This window comes from Anas acuta, chromosome 1 (genome assembly GCF_963932015.1).
Source record: "Anas acuta chromosome 1, bAnaAcu1.1, whole genome shotgun sequence".
Lineage (NCBI taxonomy): Eukaryota > Metazoa > Chordata > Aves > Anseriformes > Anatidae > Anas > Anas acuta.
In genome coordinates this window covers 40,478,456-40,498,749 of record NC_088979.1, presented here as the reverse complement: position 1 = coordinate 40,498,749, position 20,294 = coordinate 40,478,456, and the positions used below count along the sequence as shown (strand labels likewise).

The window sequence follows — 20,294 nt, the reverse complement described above, 5'->3', positions numbered from 1 at the left end:
GCATTATAACATGCCAAAAAGATACGTAGAATGGTAATTTTTCAAAAACAAAACAAACGCAAAACAAACAAAAAGACTAAAATAATTACAACAGCAGCAACAAAATGAAACAACTACAAAAACAATAACAACAAACAACAACTTGGGTTTATGACAGATTCCAGCCTGAATATGAACTCACTGTGCAAATGAAGAAAACTTCATATTGGGCTACATCAGGAAAAACTTTTTCAGCAAGTTGCGTGAAGTTATTATTGCGATAGTACCTGGTGTTGGCAAGGCTGCACCTGGAATACCATTTCCAGTTTTGAACTCCACAGTTCAAGAGGTATAGACAGAAGCTGGAGAAGGTCCAGTGATGGGCTACCAAGATGGTATATGAGCTAGGAGCCTGAGGGAACAAACTTCAGTTTGGTGAAGAGGAGCCTAAGTGATGCCCTAGTAGCAACTTAAAACTTCTTTAAAGGTAGTTCAGATGCTGATGGAACCAAATTCTTCTTGGGGACACCGCAGAATTTAAGAAGAGATAAAGGCCTGCAAGTTGTAGTATGCAGTAAGTCGGTCAGTTTGGACAACTTGAAAGTTTTGGACAACTTCAGTTTGGACAACTGGTCACTAGTGGTGTCTCCCAGGGCTCAGTATTGGGACAGTTCTCTTCAATATCTTTATTAATGATCTGGATGAGGGGATCAGGTGCACCCTCAGTAATTTTGCAGATTTGGACACAAGTGCTTTAGGGTAGGAAGGCTCTGCAGAGGGATCTGGATAGGCTGAACCGATGTGCTGAGGTCAGCTGTAGGAGGTTCAATGAGGCTAAGTGCCAGGTCCTGCCCTTGAGGCACTACAACCCCATGCAATGCTACAGGATGGCTGGAAAGCTGACTGGTTGGAAAGCTGGCTGGTGAAACAGAGCTGGACATATTGGTCGATAGCTGGCTGAAAATGAGACGGCAGTGTGCTCAGGTGGCCATGGAGGCCAACAGCATCCTGGCTTGTATCTGAAACAGTATCGCCAGTGGGACCAGGGAAGTGATTGTCCATCTGTATTTGTCTCTAGTTACGCCACACCTCAAATACTGCATTCAGTCTTGTTCCCCTCACTACAGGGACATTGAGGTCGGTGGAGTGTGTTGAAAGAAGAGCAATGAAGCTACTGAAGGGTCTAGAGAACAAATCTGTAGAGGAGCTTCTGAGGGAGCTGGGGTTATTTAGACTTGCGATAAAAAGGCTCAGGAGACCTTATTGCTCTCTACAAATACCTCAAAGGAGGTGTTGTAGCAGGGTGGGGTTCAGTCTCTTCTCTGAGGCAACAATGACAGGACAAGAAGAAATGTCCTCAAATTGTTCCAGGGGAGGTTTAGGTTGGATATTAGAAAAAAAAAATCTTCTCTGAAAGGGTTGTGAAGAACTGGAACCAGCTGCCTAGGGAAGCAGTTGAATCCCTGGAGGTATACAAAACAAGTGCAGATGTAGTGCTTAGGGGTATGGTTTAATGGTGGATTTGGGAGTGCTAGGTTAGGGGTTGGACTTGATGATCTTAGAGGACTTTTCTAACCTAATTGATTTTATGATTCTTAAATACTTTTTCTCAGAGGTGCCACTATTTTCACTGCTAGGCTCAGCCATGCCCTGCTGGTGGGGCCTTTGCAGCCATCTGGAACTGGCTGTGTCTGACATGGGGAAGGCCCTGGCTCCTCCTCACAGAGTGTCGTTGTACAAGCCTGCCCGCTGCAAAAACCTCACCGCACACACCCAATACAGCTAGATAGGATTAAATGAGGTTAAATGACTGCTCGTAAGTGTTTCTGAGAAATGTCACAAAACAGATAATTAGCCAGCCATGAGTAAAGTTAGAAACAGCTGCCAATTCAGTCTTATTTGTTAAAGGTGACATTTAGATTGTTCCATAATTGTACTAGCAATAACAGCAGATCATATCAATGTCTACAGAAGTTATTACTGCATAGGAAGCAAGAGACAATGTTCTTACTTAGCTAAATCTCTTCAGGTTCATTTGGGCATAGTTACTGTTCCTTGGAGATCAAATCCTGAGCTGAGGGTGTGATGAATGAATAAAGAATTCACTGATACAACAAAAAATATTGTTGAGCTTTTTCATCCTTGTCTATGAGTCTGCAAAATGTATTTCCTTCAGACCATGCAATAAAAATGACAAAAAGAATATGAGGCAAACATTTTTTGGTTGTGAATCTTTGTTGCTATTCTGAATACTAACCTCTCAAAGCCCCATCCAACTTGGCCTTGAACACTTCCAGGGATGGGGCGTCCACAGCATCTCTGGGCAACCTGTTCCATTGCCTCACCATCTTCTGAGCAAAGAATTTCCTCCTTATATCTAATCTAACTCTACCCTCTTTTAGTTCAAAGCCATTACCCCTTGTCTATGACTATACTCCCTGACAAAGAGTCCCTCCCCACCTCTAGGCCCCCTTTAGGTATTGGAAGGGTGCTCTAAGATCTTCCCAGAGCTTTCTCCTCTCCAGGCTGAACAACCCCAACTCCCACAGCCTTAGTTGGTCATCCTCGTGGCCCTACTCTGGACTTGTTCTAATACTTCCATGTCCTTTTTGTGCTGGGGTCCCCAGAGCTAAACACAGTACACCAGGTACTTCCACTGCCTATCATAGATATGCATCACAAATAAAAACATGTAGTAGTATCATACATCACTGATACACAACTATAAACTTCTAATATCGTTGTGTTAACCTCAAACTGAATTACATTCTGGATTTTTCAGAAAAAAAAATCCGATAAAACTTTTTTATTCAGATTCAATTCCAATTTTTTGAGGTAGTGTTCCTTTTTGAACAGTCAGGAAGCAGGTGACCAGTCAACGGGATATATGCAAAAAAATAACAGTTTCGAAGCTGTTTAAGGAATTTCAAATTTCAAAAATAATTTTAGGTTGGTGTAGGTTGGTTTCTTTGTTTTTCTGTTTAATCTAAAAATTAACTTTTATGCATGACTATTGTATAAATATTTGCAGTAATGCTGAAAAAGTGTTAGTAATTATTTCCAGATTAAAGTTAAGATATAACAAAGTTTTAACAGAAAGTTATTGAGAACTGGAGGTGAAAATTTATTTTTTATTACCAAGAGGTGAAATTTTCCCTATTACGGTTTATACTTAAGTAAAAATCCAATAAAACATTCTGTCATTTTGATTCCACTGAAAATTAACTAAAAAGCTCTCTGAGAGAAGCAGGGTCAAAATTAAAATCTAATCACTAGACCTTGAGGAAACAGATTTGGGTTCCTTACTTTTAAATGCACTAAAAAAGATGAAGTCATAGAATGAAAAGATTATTAACAGATTGGAAAGATTGACTGAAAATGAAGGATTAAATTTATAGCCTGTGTTTTATGATGCCTCCTTTCACTCTCAAGGTTCTTTAATTACACCGGCAATGTGGTCAGACTTGAGCAATAGGATATCAAAATATATAATTCAGAATTCAGACAGCTCACCTCGTCTTTTTCTGACCTTTTCCCAAAATAGAATAGTTTCTTCTGTGCTTGTGTCTTCCGTTCCATGACTGAATCTGCATCTGGAAGTATCCTCTAGCAATTCAGCAGCATGTTTGAGCCTCTGCCTAGCCCTGTATGTTCCACTAGTGCTAGTGTAACCCCATTTACTGAGGTAAAAAATATAAATTGTTTTTGCTGAATGTCTGAATACAGTGTAATATAGCTGTTAGTGTCAAGAGTACAGCATGAGCCAAGAGTGTGTGCAGCTTCTTTTGGGTAAAACATTCTTTTTACTACATTTCTTAAGAGCATGAGGAATTGCTGATGATTGATGGATTGCTGAAGAAATTTACAAGCAAGAGTTCAGAGTTAACACATGATAGTAGGTGCCTAGAATAGCATGACTAGTAAGAATGAGGACGTTAAGCATATGTTTTAATGGATCTCAGCAGAGGCATGCATGATAAAGAGTACAAATATTTACTTGCAGAAATGGCTAAGTTAAAGATAACTTGTACTCCACCAGCATATTGTGTTTATAATGGATATTTTTGCAATGGCTTGTAATAGTAGATCATCAATTAACAATAAATGCTAAAAAGCAGCATAGGATAAAACATAAATATTATTGCCTTTATGCCTGCAACACTGCTAATAATACCCCTTTTACAGGCTTGCTAGTCACATCAGTAGGATAATGTATAATCTTTGAGTATTAAATACACTGTGGCTCAGATCCAGTGAAACTAATACAGGCATCTAAATTAGATTTCTTGCCCAGGGACAGAAACAATCCTGTCTTAAGGTGAAATATTTAAACATCCTATTAAATCACTAGGGAGAAAGTGAACTTCTGTGGGTCTGTGGTTCTGTCCTTATTTCTACAGAGATGCTGTAGATAAACCTGTAGAAAATGCTGCACCACTAAATCCTCTCAGAATACACACATTACAACCAATCGTATGATTTTAAAAATGTGTGCTAATTTCCATATTACACTCCAGTAAATCCTAGGTTGGCTAATTGACTTTGTGAGACAAACTTGCAAGTTCCTTGCACAGGAAGGAATTTGTCAAAGAGGTATTTTTGTCTCCAACTAAAAAACAGTTAACCAGACAGTCATCAGTATGTTGAGATTCATCTGGTTCTAAAGTTTTCAGCCCTTTGGGGCTAAATGAAGAAATTCCTGAAGCCTTTGCAGGGGGACAGCTTGCTCCATCAGGGGCCTCTCCACAGGCCACACGGGAACTTCTTATCTGGCACCTGGAGCACCTCCTGCCTTCTTTCTGCACTGACCTTGGGGTTGCAGGGCTGGTTGTCACTTGTATCTCCCAGCTTCTGTTGTGCTGCAGGTTTTCCCCCTTTCTTAAATCTGCTCTCACAAAGGTAACAACATCACTTTGGCTTGGCTCTGTCCAGCGGCGGGTCCCTTTGGAGCCAGCTTCAGCTGGCCCTTATCTGACATGCAGCAGCTTCTGGATTCTTCTCACAGAAGCCATCCCTGCAGACCCCTGCTACCAAAGCTTTACCACATAAGCATTACCCAATACAAGGTACTAATTGAATTATTCATTTTGGGCATTTGTGACGTTTATCCTTGAAATATACTATATGGAAAAGGTATTTAAGTTATAGACAGTTCCATTTTTATGAAGTTTTCTTGTCTTTTTTTTTTTTTTTTTTTTTTTTTTTTTTTTCTTTCCTATTTTTAAGGCCTACAAATCATATTTGAAACAGAAAAAGATTATTTAGGGAAAAAGTGATTCTTTTGTATGCCATTTCTTTGTACTTTACTCTTTTCTAGGAGATATATCAAAATGACACCAATTTTGGTGTACTACAGTTAACTTTAGTAAATATGTAACTACAATTAAAAACAAACAAACAAGTATTTTGCAAATGTAGGCTATTAGCTGTTACTGACCAAATAACATTTGCATTCTACTTCTTGGTATCTGTCATGCTTTTATCAAATCTTTTACTTCATTTATCGCTTCGAGAAAAGAAAAAAATATTTTGATTCAGAAGAGCTTGAACTGAAAATAACTATTTGTGAACTAAAGGAGACATAGAATAAGAATAATTTACCACAGTCCAACCTTTTTGCTGCAGCTAGTTTCCTTATGTTTTTCCTCTTTTTTATGTGATTTGTTTGGTTGTTTGCTTTCCTTAGGAACACAGTGTGCCCTCTATAACTTTTCTTATTTGTTATGGAGCACTTCAACAGAATTACAAAATATGCAGGAATACCAAAATTATGATAGTACATTTTTATTTTTTTCCTCAAAGATTAGAGAAGAAAAAACATAACATACTCTAGGACAGATTCATTTTCCCTAACTGTAGGCATCTGGAAATTAAATATCTTACAAATGAGATTTTATTTACTTTATTTAGTTAGTTTAAGAATAGATTTATCTTGAGATAAACATTTTTTCTTCTTTCCATATATTATGGAGAAAGCCTAGCATGATGAAATCAAATGTCGATTCTGCCATCTATATAACTAAGTATAGATAAATCTTTCATCTTAGATTTTGTGCTCCATATTTTAATGGTCAAAAGACATTATCACAGACAGAAATATAATCATTTATAGTAAATGAATAAATAGATAGATAGATAGATAGATAGATAGATAGATAGATAGATAGTGTTACAGTTTTCCTAAAATGAATAGCATTTGATTCACCAGCACATCAGTGTGATAAATAAATTGTTCAAATTGGTGCCAGTTTCACCTAGTTGCGCTATTTAGTCTGACACAAGTCAGCATATGTGCCAAAAAGTGTAGGCATATTTAGGAATTAAGTTAAAAGTAAGGTTTGAACAGTGTGGTAAAAGATAACAAGGGACCACTTATACAAATTATGTGAAGATTTCAATAAATGGGCTCATTAAATCATAAGCTTTGGGGAAGTGTTAGTGCTGTGAAAATAGTTTCAACACCACATTTTAATTACTTATCACAGATGCTACCAATGAATATTCCAATCCCATTACTCATTCAGTTCATTCAAGAGAGTGGGAGAAAATAATCAGTTTCTTCACTTTTATATCATATGCAAAGCCTCAGAGAATGTGTGTGTGATTGTTTGTTTATCTAATATATTCATTTTTGTAACCTAATGATAGTTTAAGGAAAACAAACTTCAGTTATTCTTCTTGGGTGTTGTACCCTGATGAGGGTAGGGGAGAGGGATGCAGGATTACAATTAAAGGGTAGAACGTCCCAGAAGATTTCTTCTGAATAAGATGATTTATTTTATTTTTTAATGTGTGGGTAAGAGGTTGAAACCATAAGTGAATTAAACACTGAACACATTTACAGTGAGTTGGTCACCAAATATACCAGTTTAGTAGATGTCAGAGTTCAGTTGTTAGACATAAAACAGAGATTTCCCTCCAGAATTCCAGTCCAAGACCATTCATTATTATTGTTATGTGACTAATCTCTTTACAATGTATTATCATAGCTTAGTTAGATCACAGACTTACAGACAAACTAGTGAAAGTGTGTTGTGTCTAAGTGATAAATCTTAATCATAGAATCATAGAATCATAGAATCATAGAATTATAGAATCATAGAATCATAGAACAGCTTGGGTTGCAAGGGACATTAAAGATCATCTAATTATAGAATGGTTAGTCTCATTCTATATGGTTAGTTATAGAATGGTTAGTTTCAAGAGTGAGTTGGTCTAGACTTTCTTAAAGATCCTCAAGTCTGTGACACCACTGAGGAGGAAAATTTCCCTTCTTTGAAAACACAGATATCTGAGGGATTAATTACGTAATTAATGTAGTGTCTATAAAGATAAAAATTGTGTATTTTTCCAAAAAAATGTTACTTATTCTCTCTTGCTGAAAACTGTTCTTTTCTATAGGTGTCAAACAGGAAATTCAGTTACTGTTATAAGAGCAAAAATTAAAGTGAAATTGAAAGAGACAAGCTGTATTTTAATTCCATTCTAATGGATCTATTAAGGATACTTAATTCCACAGTATCCTTATGCTATTCATTTAATGATTCTGTTTCATTTTTACCTTGGACAAAGGAAGAAAAATTTTTTTCAAACTACCCCATAGTAATGGAGAATTCTTGGTTCTGAGATGCATTCTTTTATTTTTTTCTTAAGCATATAAGCACTATCATAAAAAAGCAAACAAACAAGCAAACAAAAAGCTACACAGTAAGGACATTTATGATCAGCAGAGATGATCAGAAAATGTAGATTTTCAATTGAATTAGAAGAAGTAAGAAAACTAGGCTATATTTTCTGTAGGAAAACAGACAAAACCAAGTCAACATAAACAAAAGACAAAGGAAAAACAAACAAAAAACACACTTAGAGATTCTTTAATTCTGATGATTTCAATGTGAAAGCCAAATTATTTTGAAAATTTTTTTTTTTTTCATGGATTTTCTTTCAGTCTTGGATAAATAACATTTTTATTATTATTTTTTTTGTAACATATAGGGTTATAAGCAGTATTTTCATGGTTGTGTGACCTGTGAAAGTGATGGTAAAAAAACAAATTTAAAAAATCTGTCACTGAAATCTGTCACTCATATCTTTTTGAGCCTCAAAAAGGGTGTTTGAATTTACACTTTTGTTTTTGGGTAAATGTTAAATAATTAAATTTAATTTCATTATAATGCCTAAGCACTAATGCCTATTGCTAGTGTTGAGTTTTTTCTCTGTTCATATATTAATTTTTGGAATTTTCAGTACGATTTTCCTACTATACTTTATGACAGTAAATAGCTAAAGTGATTTAGGATAAAACAATATAATGAGATTTGGAAAAAATCTGGAATGTGTTAATCTAAATTAAATGTTTTTGCACCAGAAAAACAAATTAATTTGAATAATACAAGAAAGAAAAAAGCAAAATCTTTCGTTAAGCTGTTTCATCTCCCAACCTTAGTGGACTTTTTACTAAAAAATAAAATCAAGCTTCTGTCTCTTCTAAAGCAGAAAATGAGTCTACATGTATATGGTTTGTAATAATAAAAAGTCACACATTATCTGAAACCCTGACTATTTTTACTGATTTGAACCTTCTTACTTAGATTAGCACTTAAATTATCTACCATCAATTTTATTTAAGTTTTTAACAATGGCTAATGGCTATTCAATAACTGTAGACTAAACCAAAGATCTTGTTCATATCATCCATCACTTTAATCCCAAGGAAGACATAGATGTATCCATTAAGGTAGAATCCTGAATTAATTGAAGCATGACCAAATGCATTCACAGAGAGATAGATCCATTCAGTATGCTGTTATTATTCATTCAGTATAATTTTGTTTCTATCTATAAGCTCAAATTTAGCTGCAAATAATTACATTTGACATCAGGCTGTTCTTGGAAAAAGAAAGCAAAACTACAATCATTGCAGATTTGTCCTGAAAAACATGTTATCTCCAAAATCAAAAATGTAAATAAAAACTGCTGATCAGTTGCCAGTTGCAGAACTAGTGTTCAAATCAGTCAAGGAAGTGTGCATAAATTTTAGGGAAATGGAGCATTTCATCAAACTCTTTAAGATGAAACAAACAAATGAAAGTAATTAATTCACTGCTTTTTTTACCTAATAGGTTCAGGAGTTTCTAAAGAAGAATAAGGAGCTTAAAAATTATTAAACAATTAGTCTTTATAACAAGGGGTTTTGTATCCAACAGAGGCAGCTAAGAGATGTTTCATTTTGTAAAAAAGATAGTAACACTTTATGTGGGAGTTGTTGCTTTTTTTTTCATGTTTTCAGTGTAGCATGAATAGTCTAAGTAATATTTCTTAAAATAGTTATATACATTTTTAATCAGGATTTTAATTATGATGATTTTAAATTTAATTAATTTTTATTAAGTTGAAATCCACAGTTACGATGGAATTTACAGGCATTTCTATCAGTTGCCTAAAAAATACAGCATAAAACAGTTTATTCCTTTCACCACATTAGGGAACTAAACTAATTCCATCCATATACCAGTACAGTGACATAAGAATAATGACTTTTTTTTCTACCAGGTTTAGACAGATAAAAAAGTTTCCATTAGGGGTATTGTCCAAAGATGCATGTTTCCTATCAGCTAGAGCAGGATATATGTGGTAAGATTTTGAAGATGGACTAACAGGTTTTTTAAGGAAAGTTTTAAAATATTTGTTTATACTGTCCAGGAATTGATACAAACCATTTGTTTGTTCTTAATCTGTACAAAGAAAAATAGTGACCTTACCCTTCAGCAGCCTGTTCTTTCCTGGTAGCTGTATTACTATGATTACTGCAATAACCGGCTATAACAAATCTGTACATGGAAGAAAACACATAAAAGGATGATGGTGGCTAATCAAATCCCTCTCTAGAAGACCATTCAATATGCACACTCTGTGTCATTCTTGCTTCAGATTTTTGTTTCATATGGTAATGTGTTTCTCTGATTCAAGGTTGTCAAGTGACTTCAGATACATTTTGGATCAAGAAAAAGACTCAGGGGCTTTGTTAAACAAAAATCTGCATTTCATTTACTCACGGTTCATTTAAAGGATTTTAAGCTTTTTGTTCTTCTATTATGATTATTAATACTATTAGGATAAGGCAAATCCTGTGTTCTGCATGACATTGGCTTATAGATTTCTGAGGGCACAGGACTCTATGTGTTTTACAGGGAAAATGAATTTAGATGCTGGGAGAATTTTTAAAGAATAGGAAATTGCTTTCTACCTACTGTAAAATTTGGGTATTGAATTTAATTCTGTTCAGGGCATAGTATAATGATATGTCATTAAGGACTATTCAAGGCACTAAATCAGAATAAATATGCAAAGAAAACATAAAACATTTTGAATAATTCTGTTCCCTTTTGACAGCAACTATTACTTGAAATTAGAAGACAAAATCTTTTCAAGTGGTAAAAGAGTTTGTTAGGATACAATCTGATTTGAGCGAGTGAGACAGAGAGAAGGAAACTCCAAATGGAGATAAGTACTTTGCTTTGGCCAGATTTTGAAATAAGTTATCAAAGCAAAATGATCCATTCAGACCTACTGGAACTAATGGACAATGGATAGTGTAATATTCAGATACTTTTATATTGTTCATACTCATTACCTGAAGAAAAGAATTTAAAAACAAGAAAATTTAATGAAGATCCAAGTATTATCCCCATAATTAGTCAATGGCCTGTTAAGTCATCTCACATAAGAATGGTTGAACGGTGTTGTCTTTATTTTAAGATTATCTTCTAATGATTGGTGCTACCCAGGCTCCATCTCAATTTTTAAGAAATAAGTTGAAAAACTTGCTTTGTGTCAGTCCTGATTCTTTGTGGCTTCCAGTTTCCTACAGAAATCTCCTTTTCCTTGAGGAACAAAATCCTTAGAAATCTAGTCCAGAATAATTCTTTGGAAAGCCAAAAACAATTGTTTTTACAGCACTGTGGTTACTTCACAGTTCTGTGTTTGCATCTCTTAATAAAAAGCTTCTGTGATTACCATTTACATAAATATGGGTTCCTCTAAAGTTTAGTTTTATAATATCAAAATTTACAGTAATATACATAAAATTCAAAGGAAGAAATCAAATCAGTAATACTCTCAAGTGGATCATACTTTTTACTCAGCTGGGCAGTTGAGCTCCACCACAACCACTCTCTAACTCCCCCACCCCAAAGGAAAAGGGGGAGAAAATACAATGGAAAAGGCTCAAGGGTTGAGATAAGGTCAATTAAATCACTCAACAATTATCATCATGAGCAAAACAGATTCACTGCAGGGAGATGAATAAAATTTATTACCTATTAATAACAAGTGAGAGAAGTGAGAAACTAAAGGGAAATTAAAAACACCTTCCCCCAGTCTGCCCTCTTCTAAATACTCCCCCCAAGTGGTGCAGGGGAATGGGGACTGCGGTCAGTTCCTAACGCTTTGTCTCTGCTGCTCCTTCATGGCCGTGGGATGCCATCCTTCCTGAACTGATCCTGCGGGGGCTGCCCACAGGCACTTCAAGAACTGCTCCAATATGGGTCTGTACCATAGGGTCCATCTGTCAGGAATAGAGTGCACCTGCGGGGGCTCTCCATCGGCTGCAGCCTCCTCCAGGCCACATCCACCTGCTCCACCAGGGGCTCCTCTGCAGGCTGCAGCATGGAGATCTGCTCCAGGTGGGAACCATGGGCTGCAGGGGGACAGCCTGCTTCACCAGGGGCCTCTCCACAGGCCGCAGGGAAACTGCTTCTGTGGGCCTGGAGCACCTCCTGCCCTCCTTCTTCACTGACCTTGGTGTCTGCAGGGCTGGTTCTCATTCTCACTATTCCAGCTGCTGTTGTCCAGCATTTTTTCCCCCTTTCTTAAATCTGCTCTCAGAGGCACAAAAAACGTCATTTATTCGCTCAGCTCTGGGCTGCGGCAGGTCCCTTTGGAGCCAGCTGAAATTGACCCTTATCTAACATGGGGCAGTTTCTGTACTCTTCTCACAGCCCCTGCATCTCCCACTACCAAAATGTTGCCATGTAAACCCAATGCTAGGGGAGTTCTCTTAGGGTACTGCAAAAGTAAAGCTGCTCCCAAGTTGTGAAAGGTGAATACCTCAGTAGTAAGGGTGCAGTCCCATAGTGTGCCTGCTGTCAGTCCCACTATCAGTCACTGTACCAGTACCAACCTCCTGCTTCTGTGCTTGTTAGATTTGACTTTCCTTTCGGCAGTACTTGACTACTTTTCACTCCAGATCTCAAATTGAATTTGCTTCCCTGAGATGAAGCATGCCAACTCTCTGCAGCATTGTGTTGAAGGTAATTTACAAGTACAACTGAGAAAGGATTTATTTTTTTTTTTTATCTGTGTTTTTTAAAATGGTAAAAATGAGAAACACAGTGACACAAAGTTACTAAAAATTCTCAGAATATTGGTAGTCCGAGAAATTCAAGCAGCTCCAAAACCAGTATAGTAGTTTAACTCTGTTGAAGTAGCACCAACATGGTTCAGCAACTGCTCTGTGAAATTCTGTGTTACTAAATCCAGAAATCTTCATCTGATGTTAGATGCAATTCTCTTTTAATTAAGAATGTCATAGCTATGAAATAGTAAGCTGAACATAATTGGGTTTCCAGGGAAACATCCTTTTTAATTGAATTTCCTGGTCACATGTATCCTGATTAAATGTATTAAATGTATTGAATATTTTGATGCAATAAGGAAAGATAACTATGGACTAGAAAAATATTTAAACAGAATATTGAAACAGACAAGATAAAAGAGTTGGGTTTATGTTCCATTTGTTTTTTCTAAACACTAGCTGTAATTTCAACTTTTTTGTGTGTGTGTGTGTGTGTAAACTCACAGAGTTTAGCCCTTAGATTACTCAGAAATCCAGTGTTTATCACAAATTAGCCAATATGATAGAATAAGTACACAGGAGGGGAGGAATTAATATTTTTCACAAAATTATTTTTCTCATACCTGCACTGTTGGGACAAGTGCATGAGATAACACGTTTTACCCCATCATAACATAACAAGGAGATCTTTATTATTTATTTCTTATGAACAAAAAAATATTTTTATGGTTTGGCCATTGAATAAAAATTTATTTATTTATTTATGAGGGAAAAAATGCAGGTTTCTGTCTGCTTTTTGATGTTTTCAATAGAAATGGTTTCTCCTTTCCAAGATGTATTTCTAATCACAAAGAAAGAGATTCAGTCTTTATTTGTTGCTGGTGCATGAAATCTCCAAATTTTGGGACAGGACAGTTCATTGATTATCACTCCTGTATTTAAAATGTGGCAATTCATTTGCAAGATCTTATAAATACTTGTTTTAAGATTCTAAGCACAGATTTTAACACCAGCATATAGAAACAGCTGTGTGACAGGAAGTCAACAAATATGATTATTAGACTTTCATCCTTGCTAATAAAATAGGCTTGTCATAAAAAACCTTGTCAATTGCATTAGTTCCATTAAGCATTAGAAAGTATAGGCTACTATACATTATCTCAAATTTATGCAGAGGAAACTGATAATTTGATTTCTCACCTTTGTTGTGCCTGTATGATGATAAATTAATTGTTGACAGAGTACACTGTTTGGTTCAGTAGCCCTAAATGATAAAGCATTTTGCAAGAGAAAGCTTCATCCTGTTCAAAACTCTGAACATTATTTGTCTTCAGATCTTTGATTTTTCGTCTACTGAGTAGTGTGCTGAGGACTTCAAAGGTGAAAGAATCACAAAAAATGATATATCAAGAATCTTAATATTATGAAATGTAAATTAATGTTATGAAATACAACTACCAGTGTTTATTAGCACACTTTAATATTCTTAGTAATGTGAACTGCATTTGATTTCTCACCTTGATTTAGTGTATGCAACAACTAAAACATTGATGTGTTATCAACATTATTTTCATCCTAAATCCAAAATACAGCACCATACTAGCTATTATGAAGAAAATTAAAATAATAAAAGTATATATATATTACATATATATTACATATAATTATTATATTATATATTCTGGTACTATTCTGGTACTGACTGTAGCTCAAAAATATCAAATGTAAAAACATATAGCAAAACAGTATTTTATGTAGTTCTATTACTGTCAATATGAAAATACCAACTCTGAGGGAAGAGAATAAAATGTTGATATTTAAATTCGTGAGGTTAGGTGTGAAGGTAGTATATATTGGATTATATGTTTAAGAAATATATCGGACATATAGAAATATATCAGAAATATATCAGAAATATATCCATTTAAATGCACTTTGTGAAAAAATTTTAAAGGAAGCCATTTTGACTGAAAATAGCAGACTTTAGGAGTTGGCCATTCATTAAAGATAATAAAGTTTAAGAATGTTTTCAAGTGTAATTTGTTTCTTGTGCAAACAAATTTGCAAACATTTGCAAATATTTGCAAACATTTATATCAAGCTCTTAACCTCAGCCATGTACAGTGACACCTTTTAAAAATACTACCATCAAGGAACACAATAGTCTGCTGTTTTTTTGCATGTATCTATTTCTCTTCTGCCTGAGTTTCATATTATTTTAATAAGAAACTTGACAACCGAGCACCTCTAGCCACTTGTATTATAGATGTAAGTATACGTTGTTTTAAGCTGACTGTAGTATTAGTGTCTTATTTAGTGAACTGATTCCCCCCCCCCCCCCCAAAAAAAAAAAAAAGATGCTTTTTCTTGTTAGTTATCTGAAATCTAGACACAGATAAGTGGTTCTGAGGAGTAAACCTTCAATATGTATGACTTGATAACTTCTGTATGTGATATTGCCTGCCACATACTGAATTTCTGTGGTCATACGAATATGGTCTTGGAGTACATAGATCAGTAGAAACTAATTGGTTTGAAAGATATGTATATTTTAGGGAGATACCAGAATGGGAGCTTATGACAAATTTAAAGGAGGTTTAATTTCAAATCTATACAGTAACATTTCTTTAAGACAGTATTCATATTAGCCAATTTTTTTTTTTTTTTACAGTTGGTTGTTTACAGTTCTACTGCTTCTGCTTCAAAGATGTTTTAGTACTGTTTTAGTATTTTCTCAATACAAGAATCATACACATTTATAAAAATGAATATGATAGATACTGTTGTTTTATTTGCAAATGCTAGCAAATACAATTTATATATTTATATAAAAGTAAATGTATGTCTTCTATGCCTCATTCTCTATTTAAGATGAGAAAAGTGTTTGTTCCACCAGACAAAGAAGGTTGATATGAAAATTTAAAACATAAAAATAAAAAATCTGCCAAACTGAGAGAAAGCATATAAGCCCTTTATTATTCCTTGGGAGGTGAAATTAAAGGCCTCATCCTTTCATTTTCTGTTACGTGAAGCCAGATTTGGAACACTGGCAGAAATTTATTCAGAGATCATTAAAGATACTTGACATCCCCATATATATATTAATAGATACATTTTCAGCATTTTCAGTCCCTTTGTCTTACCTGTCTTCTCTTAGGATGATCAGAGGGCTGGAGCATTTCTCTTATGATGAAAGACTGAGAGAACTGTACCTGTTTAGCATGGAGAAGAGAAGACTGAGAGGATCTATTCAACATATACAAATATCTTAAGGGATGGTGTGAAGAAGGAGCCAGACTCTTTTCAGTGGTGGCTAGTGAAAGGCTAAGAGGCAATACACACAAACTGAATCACGGGAAGTTCCAGCTGAATATCAGGAAAAACGTTTCTACTGTGAGGTTGACAGAGTGCTGCAACAAGTTGCCAAGAGAGGCTGTCGAGTCTCCTTCTCGGGAGTTACTCAAAACTTACCTGGACACAATCCTGTGCAATGTGTTTTAGGTGAACCTACTCGAGCAGGGAGGTTAGACTAGATGATCTCCAGAGGTCCCTTCCAACTTCAACCGCTTTGTGACTCTGACTTAGAGAGTATGGTAGGGCTCAATTATGCATTTGCTCATCCGTTAGAAGAATTAGGGGGCTATGAATGGAGCTTTGAATGACAGAAATGAACTAAACATATTGATTGAAAATGAAGCCAAAGGAGTCAGGTTCAAAGCAAGCAAAGGGAGGTAAACCTTCATATTCATCAAGACACAGGATGAATTTGTTGTCAAAACATTGTTGATGCAAGAAATTTACATGAGTTCAAAGAAGGATTATACTGATTTATGGAAGATAAGGTCCTAGAGAATTATAAAATGCGTAGAAAATACATTCATCTCAGAAGGTCCTTGTTCTGAAAGTTGGATACTGGGGGAATATTAAGGAGAATTACTCTGTATATGAAACTAGTCTTATGGCTTTCTCACTGGCTTATGGCTGCAGTTGGAGACAAAATACTAGGCTAGATTACTCTTCTTATTTCTGTATTTTAGTAACCAGGTCTACTGTCTGTTAGGTCATCAGCCATGTAAAATAAGAGTTCTGGAGCACCAGCTGAGATACTGAAGAATGTAATACCTTTGTTTGGAACTCAGTAAGTTCAGTTCATGACTGATACCTAAAATCAGATGCAACAGTGTGCTATTTACAGGTACCAACTAGTAATGTTTTGGATGTCACAGAACATGCTATCTGAAAAAGACTGAGAGATTGATGAAGGACACTCACACATTCATCAGCAGTTGGAGTTCAGTTGACAGTTAGTTGACGGTCCTTAAAATGAATCTAGCTGCCTTTATCTAGTTAACTGCATTGCAGTTTGTGTATGTTTGTATGTATGTGTCTGCAAGGGTGATGTTTCTTTGTAGACACTGAGGACTAAATTCTTCAGCATCATTGCCATCTCCTGCATCTCCAGAAGCAACTGTGTCTCCAAGACAGATATCGTATAAGATCTAGAGATCTTCCAGACTGTACAGGTGTGTTGCCATATGCAATTAAAACCTGTTCTAATATATGATGTTGTATAGTCAACAGCATATAGGGATCAGCATCTAAAGGTAATACTCAGTTGCCTAGATGCCAGTGAAAGTCTGATCCACTTCTGGTACCTTAGGGAAGCTGAGACATCTGCATGGGCCTGGCAGGTATGACACAAAATCTGTATAAGAGCTGAAGTTTACCACACTGACATCAAATCCCAGAACTGTTCAGGCAGGAATAGGCTTCAGGAGTTCTCTAGTCCAAACTCCTGCTTAGAGTCAGCTATGAGTCTAGGCCAGGTTGCTTACCTCAATGGGATCTTGAAAATTTCAAGGGTGATTGTTCTGGTTTCAGCTGGAATAGAGTTAATTTTCTTCAGAGTGGCTGGTATGTGCTATGTTTTTGATTTAGGAGAATAACACACTGATAGTACACTGATATTTTAGTTGTCGCAGAGTAATGCTTACACTCTTCCAAAGACTTTTCAGTTTCTTACACTGTCCAGTGAGGAGGCTGGGGATGCACAAGGAGCTGGGAGGGGGCAGAGCTAGGACAGCTGACCCAAACTGGCCAAAGGGGTATTCCATACCTCATGGTGTCATGTGAGGCAATAAAACTGGGAGAGGGTGGGACCACTGCTCTGGGACTGGCTGGGCATCGGTTGGTAGATAGTGAGTAATTTCATTGTTCATCACTTCTTTTTATGTTTATATGTATATAGTTATTATTATTTTCCCTTCCAGTTCTCTCCCCCATCTCACTTGGGGCGGGAGGTGGGGGGGTGGTTGGCAGGTAGGGAGTGATCAAATGGCTGTGCAGTGTTTAGCTGCCTGAAGGGAGAAACTGCAACCGTGATGCATAGCATTTCAAATGCTACTAGGTATGTCAATACAGGCAAGTAAATTCAACATTTAACATTTACAATTTCTTGGAAATATAGTAGAATGTTCTTTCAGCTGTATTCAGTAACTACACTACTAATAGCTAGTAACTATAGTAACTATAGTAACTATACTACTAATAGCTTTTACACCAATTACAAAGATGGTCACGTGATCTGGATTATTAATCCTTATTTTTTCCAATAATACAGCAAATCAATAAATGAAAAACTTGCACTAGCATTTTGTTTGTTTGATTGTGTTTTTTATTTTATTTTATTTTATTAGAAATAAGGGATGTTCCTGGAAAGTAAAATACATAAAATACTGTATAATGGTGTTATGTGACTGCACGTTCAGGATGCTTACAAAGAGATGCCTCCTGGATCCTGTCAAATCCAGAAATGTTGGAAACCATTAAAATAAGTAAGGCTGTAGCCTACAAAAGAATACTTAATTTTCTTCAGTGGCTTCAGTAAGAGACAGATTGTAGTCTTGAGGGATGGTGAGATAATCTAAAAGATGCTTGGAGTCTTTTCAAAATCAATTAAATATTTACTTTCCTGGCCCTCTTCCTGCAAAAAGGATCCTGCAAAAGCCTGTATTCCACACTGAAGTCATAAATTTATGACATCAGTTTTGTGATATCTTATTGAATAGTACTGCTTTCCTAGGAATATGACAACATTTTTTATTGATAATCTTGTCATTCACAGATACTGGCTGACCTAGAAAACCATGCACTTTTTAAGGATGACCTAGAATGCCAGAAGCTTATTCTGGAAGCCATGAAATACCATCTTTTACCAGAGAGAAGAACTCTCATGCAAAGTCCAAGAACTAAACCTAGAAAATCTACAGTTGGCACACTTTATGCTGTTGGAGGAATGGATAACAACAAAGGTATTAAAGAATATCCATTTATAAACATATTTTGTATTTTCTTCATTAGAAAATAATGAATATTGAATAAGGATGAATATGTAAGTCAATCAAGAATTGCTGCCAAGACCCAAGTCTATCCAGAAAAGCTGCCAAGACTTTTGGTCCAAATAAACTCCAATGATATTCTAAGAAAAATGTAATGCTGTTAGAGAACAGAAACTGAGATTTGAGTTCATTCTTTGTTCAAAATTATTAAGATTTCCAGGAAGAATTTATACAAAGTATCTCTAGTGAGATTAAATTACTTTGTTTTAGCTTTCTAGAAATTCTGTTTCATTTATAAGTCAAATGTGCAGGCACCTTTTCTAATCAATAAAAAAGGCAGTTTTATGTACAGTGTATTCCGTCATTAAATAGTTGTCTGAAGTCTTTTGGATGAGTCATGCTCTTCTGATGCCAAAAAAATATTTCTTTAGAAAAAAAATCCAGACAACTAGCTTTAGTAGATTATGACTTTCTCAACAGCTAAAGGAGGGTGGAATTATCCCATTTTACTGGTTTAAAAGGTAGGAAGCAATAGAAATATTATCAAGGTATTTTGTCTTTATTTATTGTGAATTGGAATTATGATGATGTACTTTTATATCTGGCAAAGAAATCCAATTCACTGATTTAATAAATAAAATAAAATATTTGAAATAAAAAAAAACACTATATATAAACAAGCCTATGTATCTGTAAAGGTTCTCATTATTAGCTTTCCTTGAAATTTACTAACAATTCCACAAAATCTTACATTTGTTGTCAATATTCAGACTGAATAATATGACTTCAGAAGCATAAGTTCTAATCTAAAATACTGTTCTCAAAAAATGGGAAAGATGTACGACGTCTCTGCTTGTGTGTAAAAGAAATGTTGGGAGAATAGAAAAATGTTGAGAAAAGAACTAATACTTCTATATATACATACTATATCCACAGATTATTTTTGACCTTTAAACATTTATAAATGTTTGTGCAGCTATGCATGCCTTTGTTAGGCATGCCTTTAGATCAAAAAATGCCTGAAATACAATTTTCCTCTTATTTAGGACAAATGGCTGTGAACACCTTAAGTATTCAGGTACTGTCAGGTACTGGGAATGACCATAAACCCAGTTTAGGTGCAGCTGTATTTCTTTCCAGTTACAGTACATATCTGTTTCTGGTTCATGTAGCAAATCAAATATAAAAATATTTAGGAAGACAGTAAAAGTTTAGCATCCATTACAGAATCACAATCTGTTTTGCAGATTCAGATCAAGCAAGTGACCTGAAGTGGTTTATTTCTGTAGCTGGAGGTGAGAACACAGCACAACAGACATTCAGACCTCTGTTATGGACTCTGACTTAAAACAGAAGTACTAGGTCGTATATTCATTTACAACAGATTAAAAAAAAAAGTTTTGAGAAGGGGCCTGATATAGCAGAGCTGCATCTGCACAGAAGACTTTTAGAGTGGGTGTAATGTGTTTCTGATAGCTCTGCAGCCATGCGGCATCGACTTATATCTGTTCACCTCATTCTTCTCTCGCATGTGATGCTGCCATGTCCATAACTAAATTTTAGGCCCCATGAGCCTTGATTCCCACATCTGTTCAGAAAATCAGAGCACTGTTTGCATATTT

General features: G+C 35.6%; 1 protein-coding gene across 1 annotated transcript in view; it reads left to right on the top strand.

The window, feature by feature from the left end:
- Window positions 1–20,294, top strand: part of KLHL1 (kelch like family member 1) — a 249,487-nt gene that overhangs the window by 152,047 nt on the left and 77,146 nt on the right. Inside the window, exon 6 of the mRNA XM_068675942.1 lies at window positions 18,459–18,645. Within this exon, the coding sequence (XP_068532043.1) occupies window positions 18,459–18,645 (187 nt within the window). The remainder of the gene's footprint in view (window positions 1–18,458; window positions 18,646–20,294) is intronic.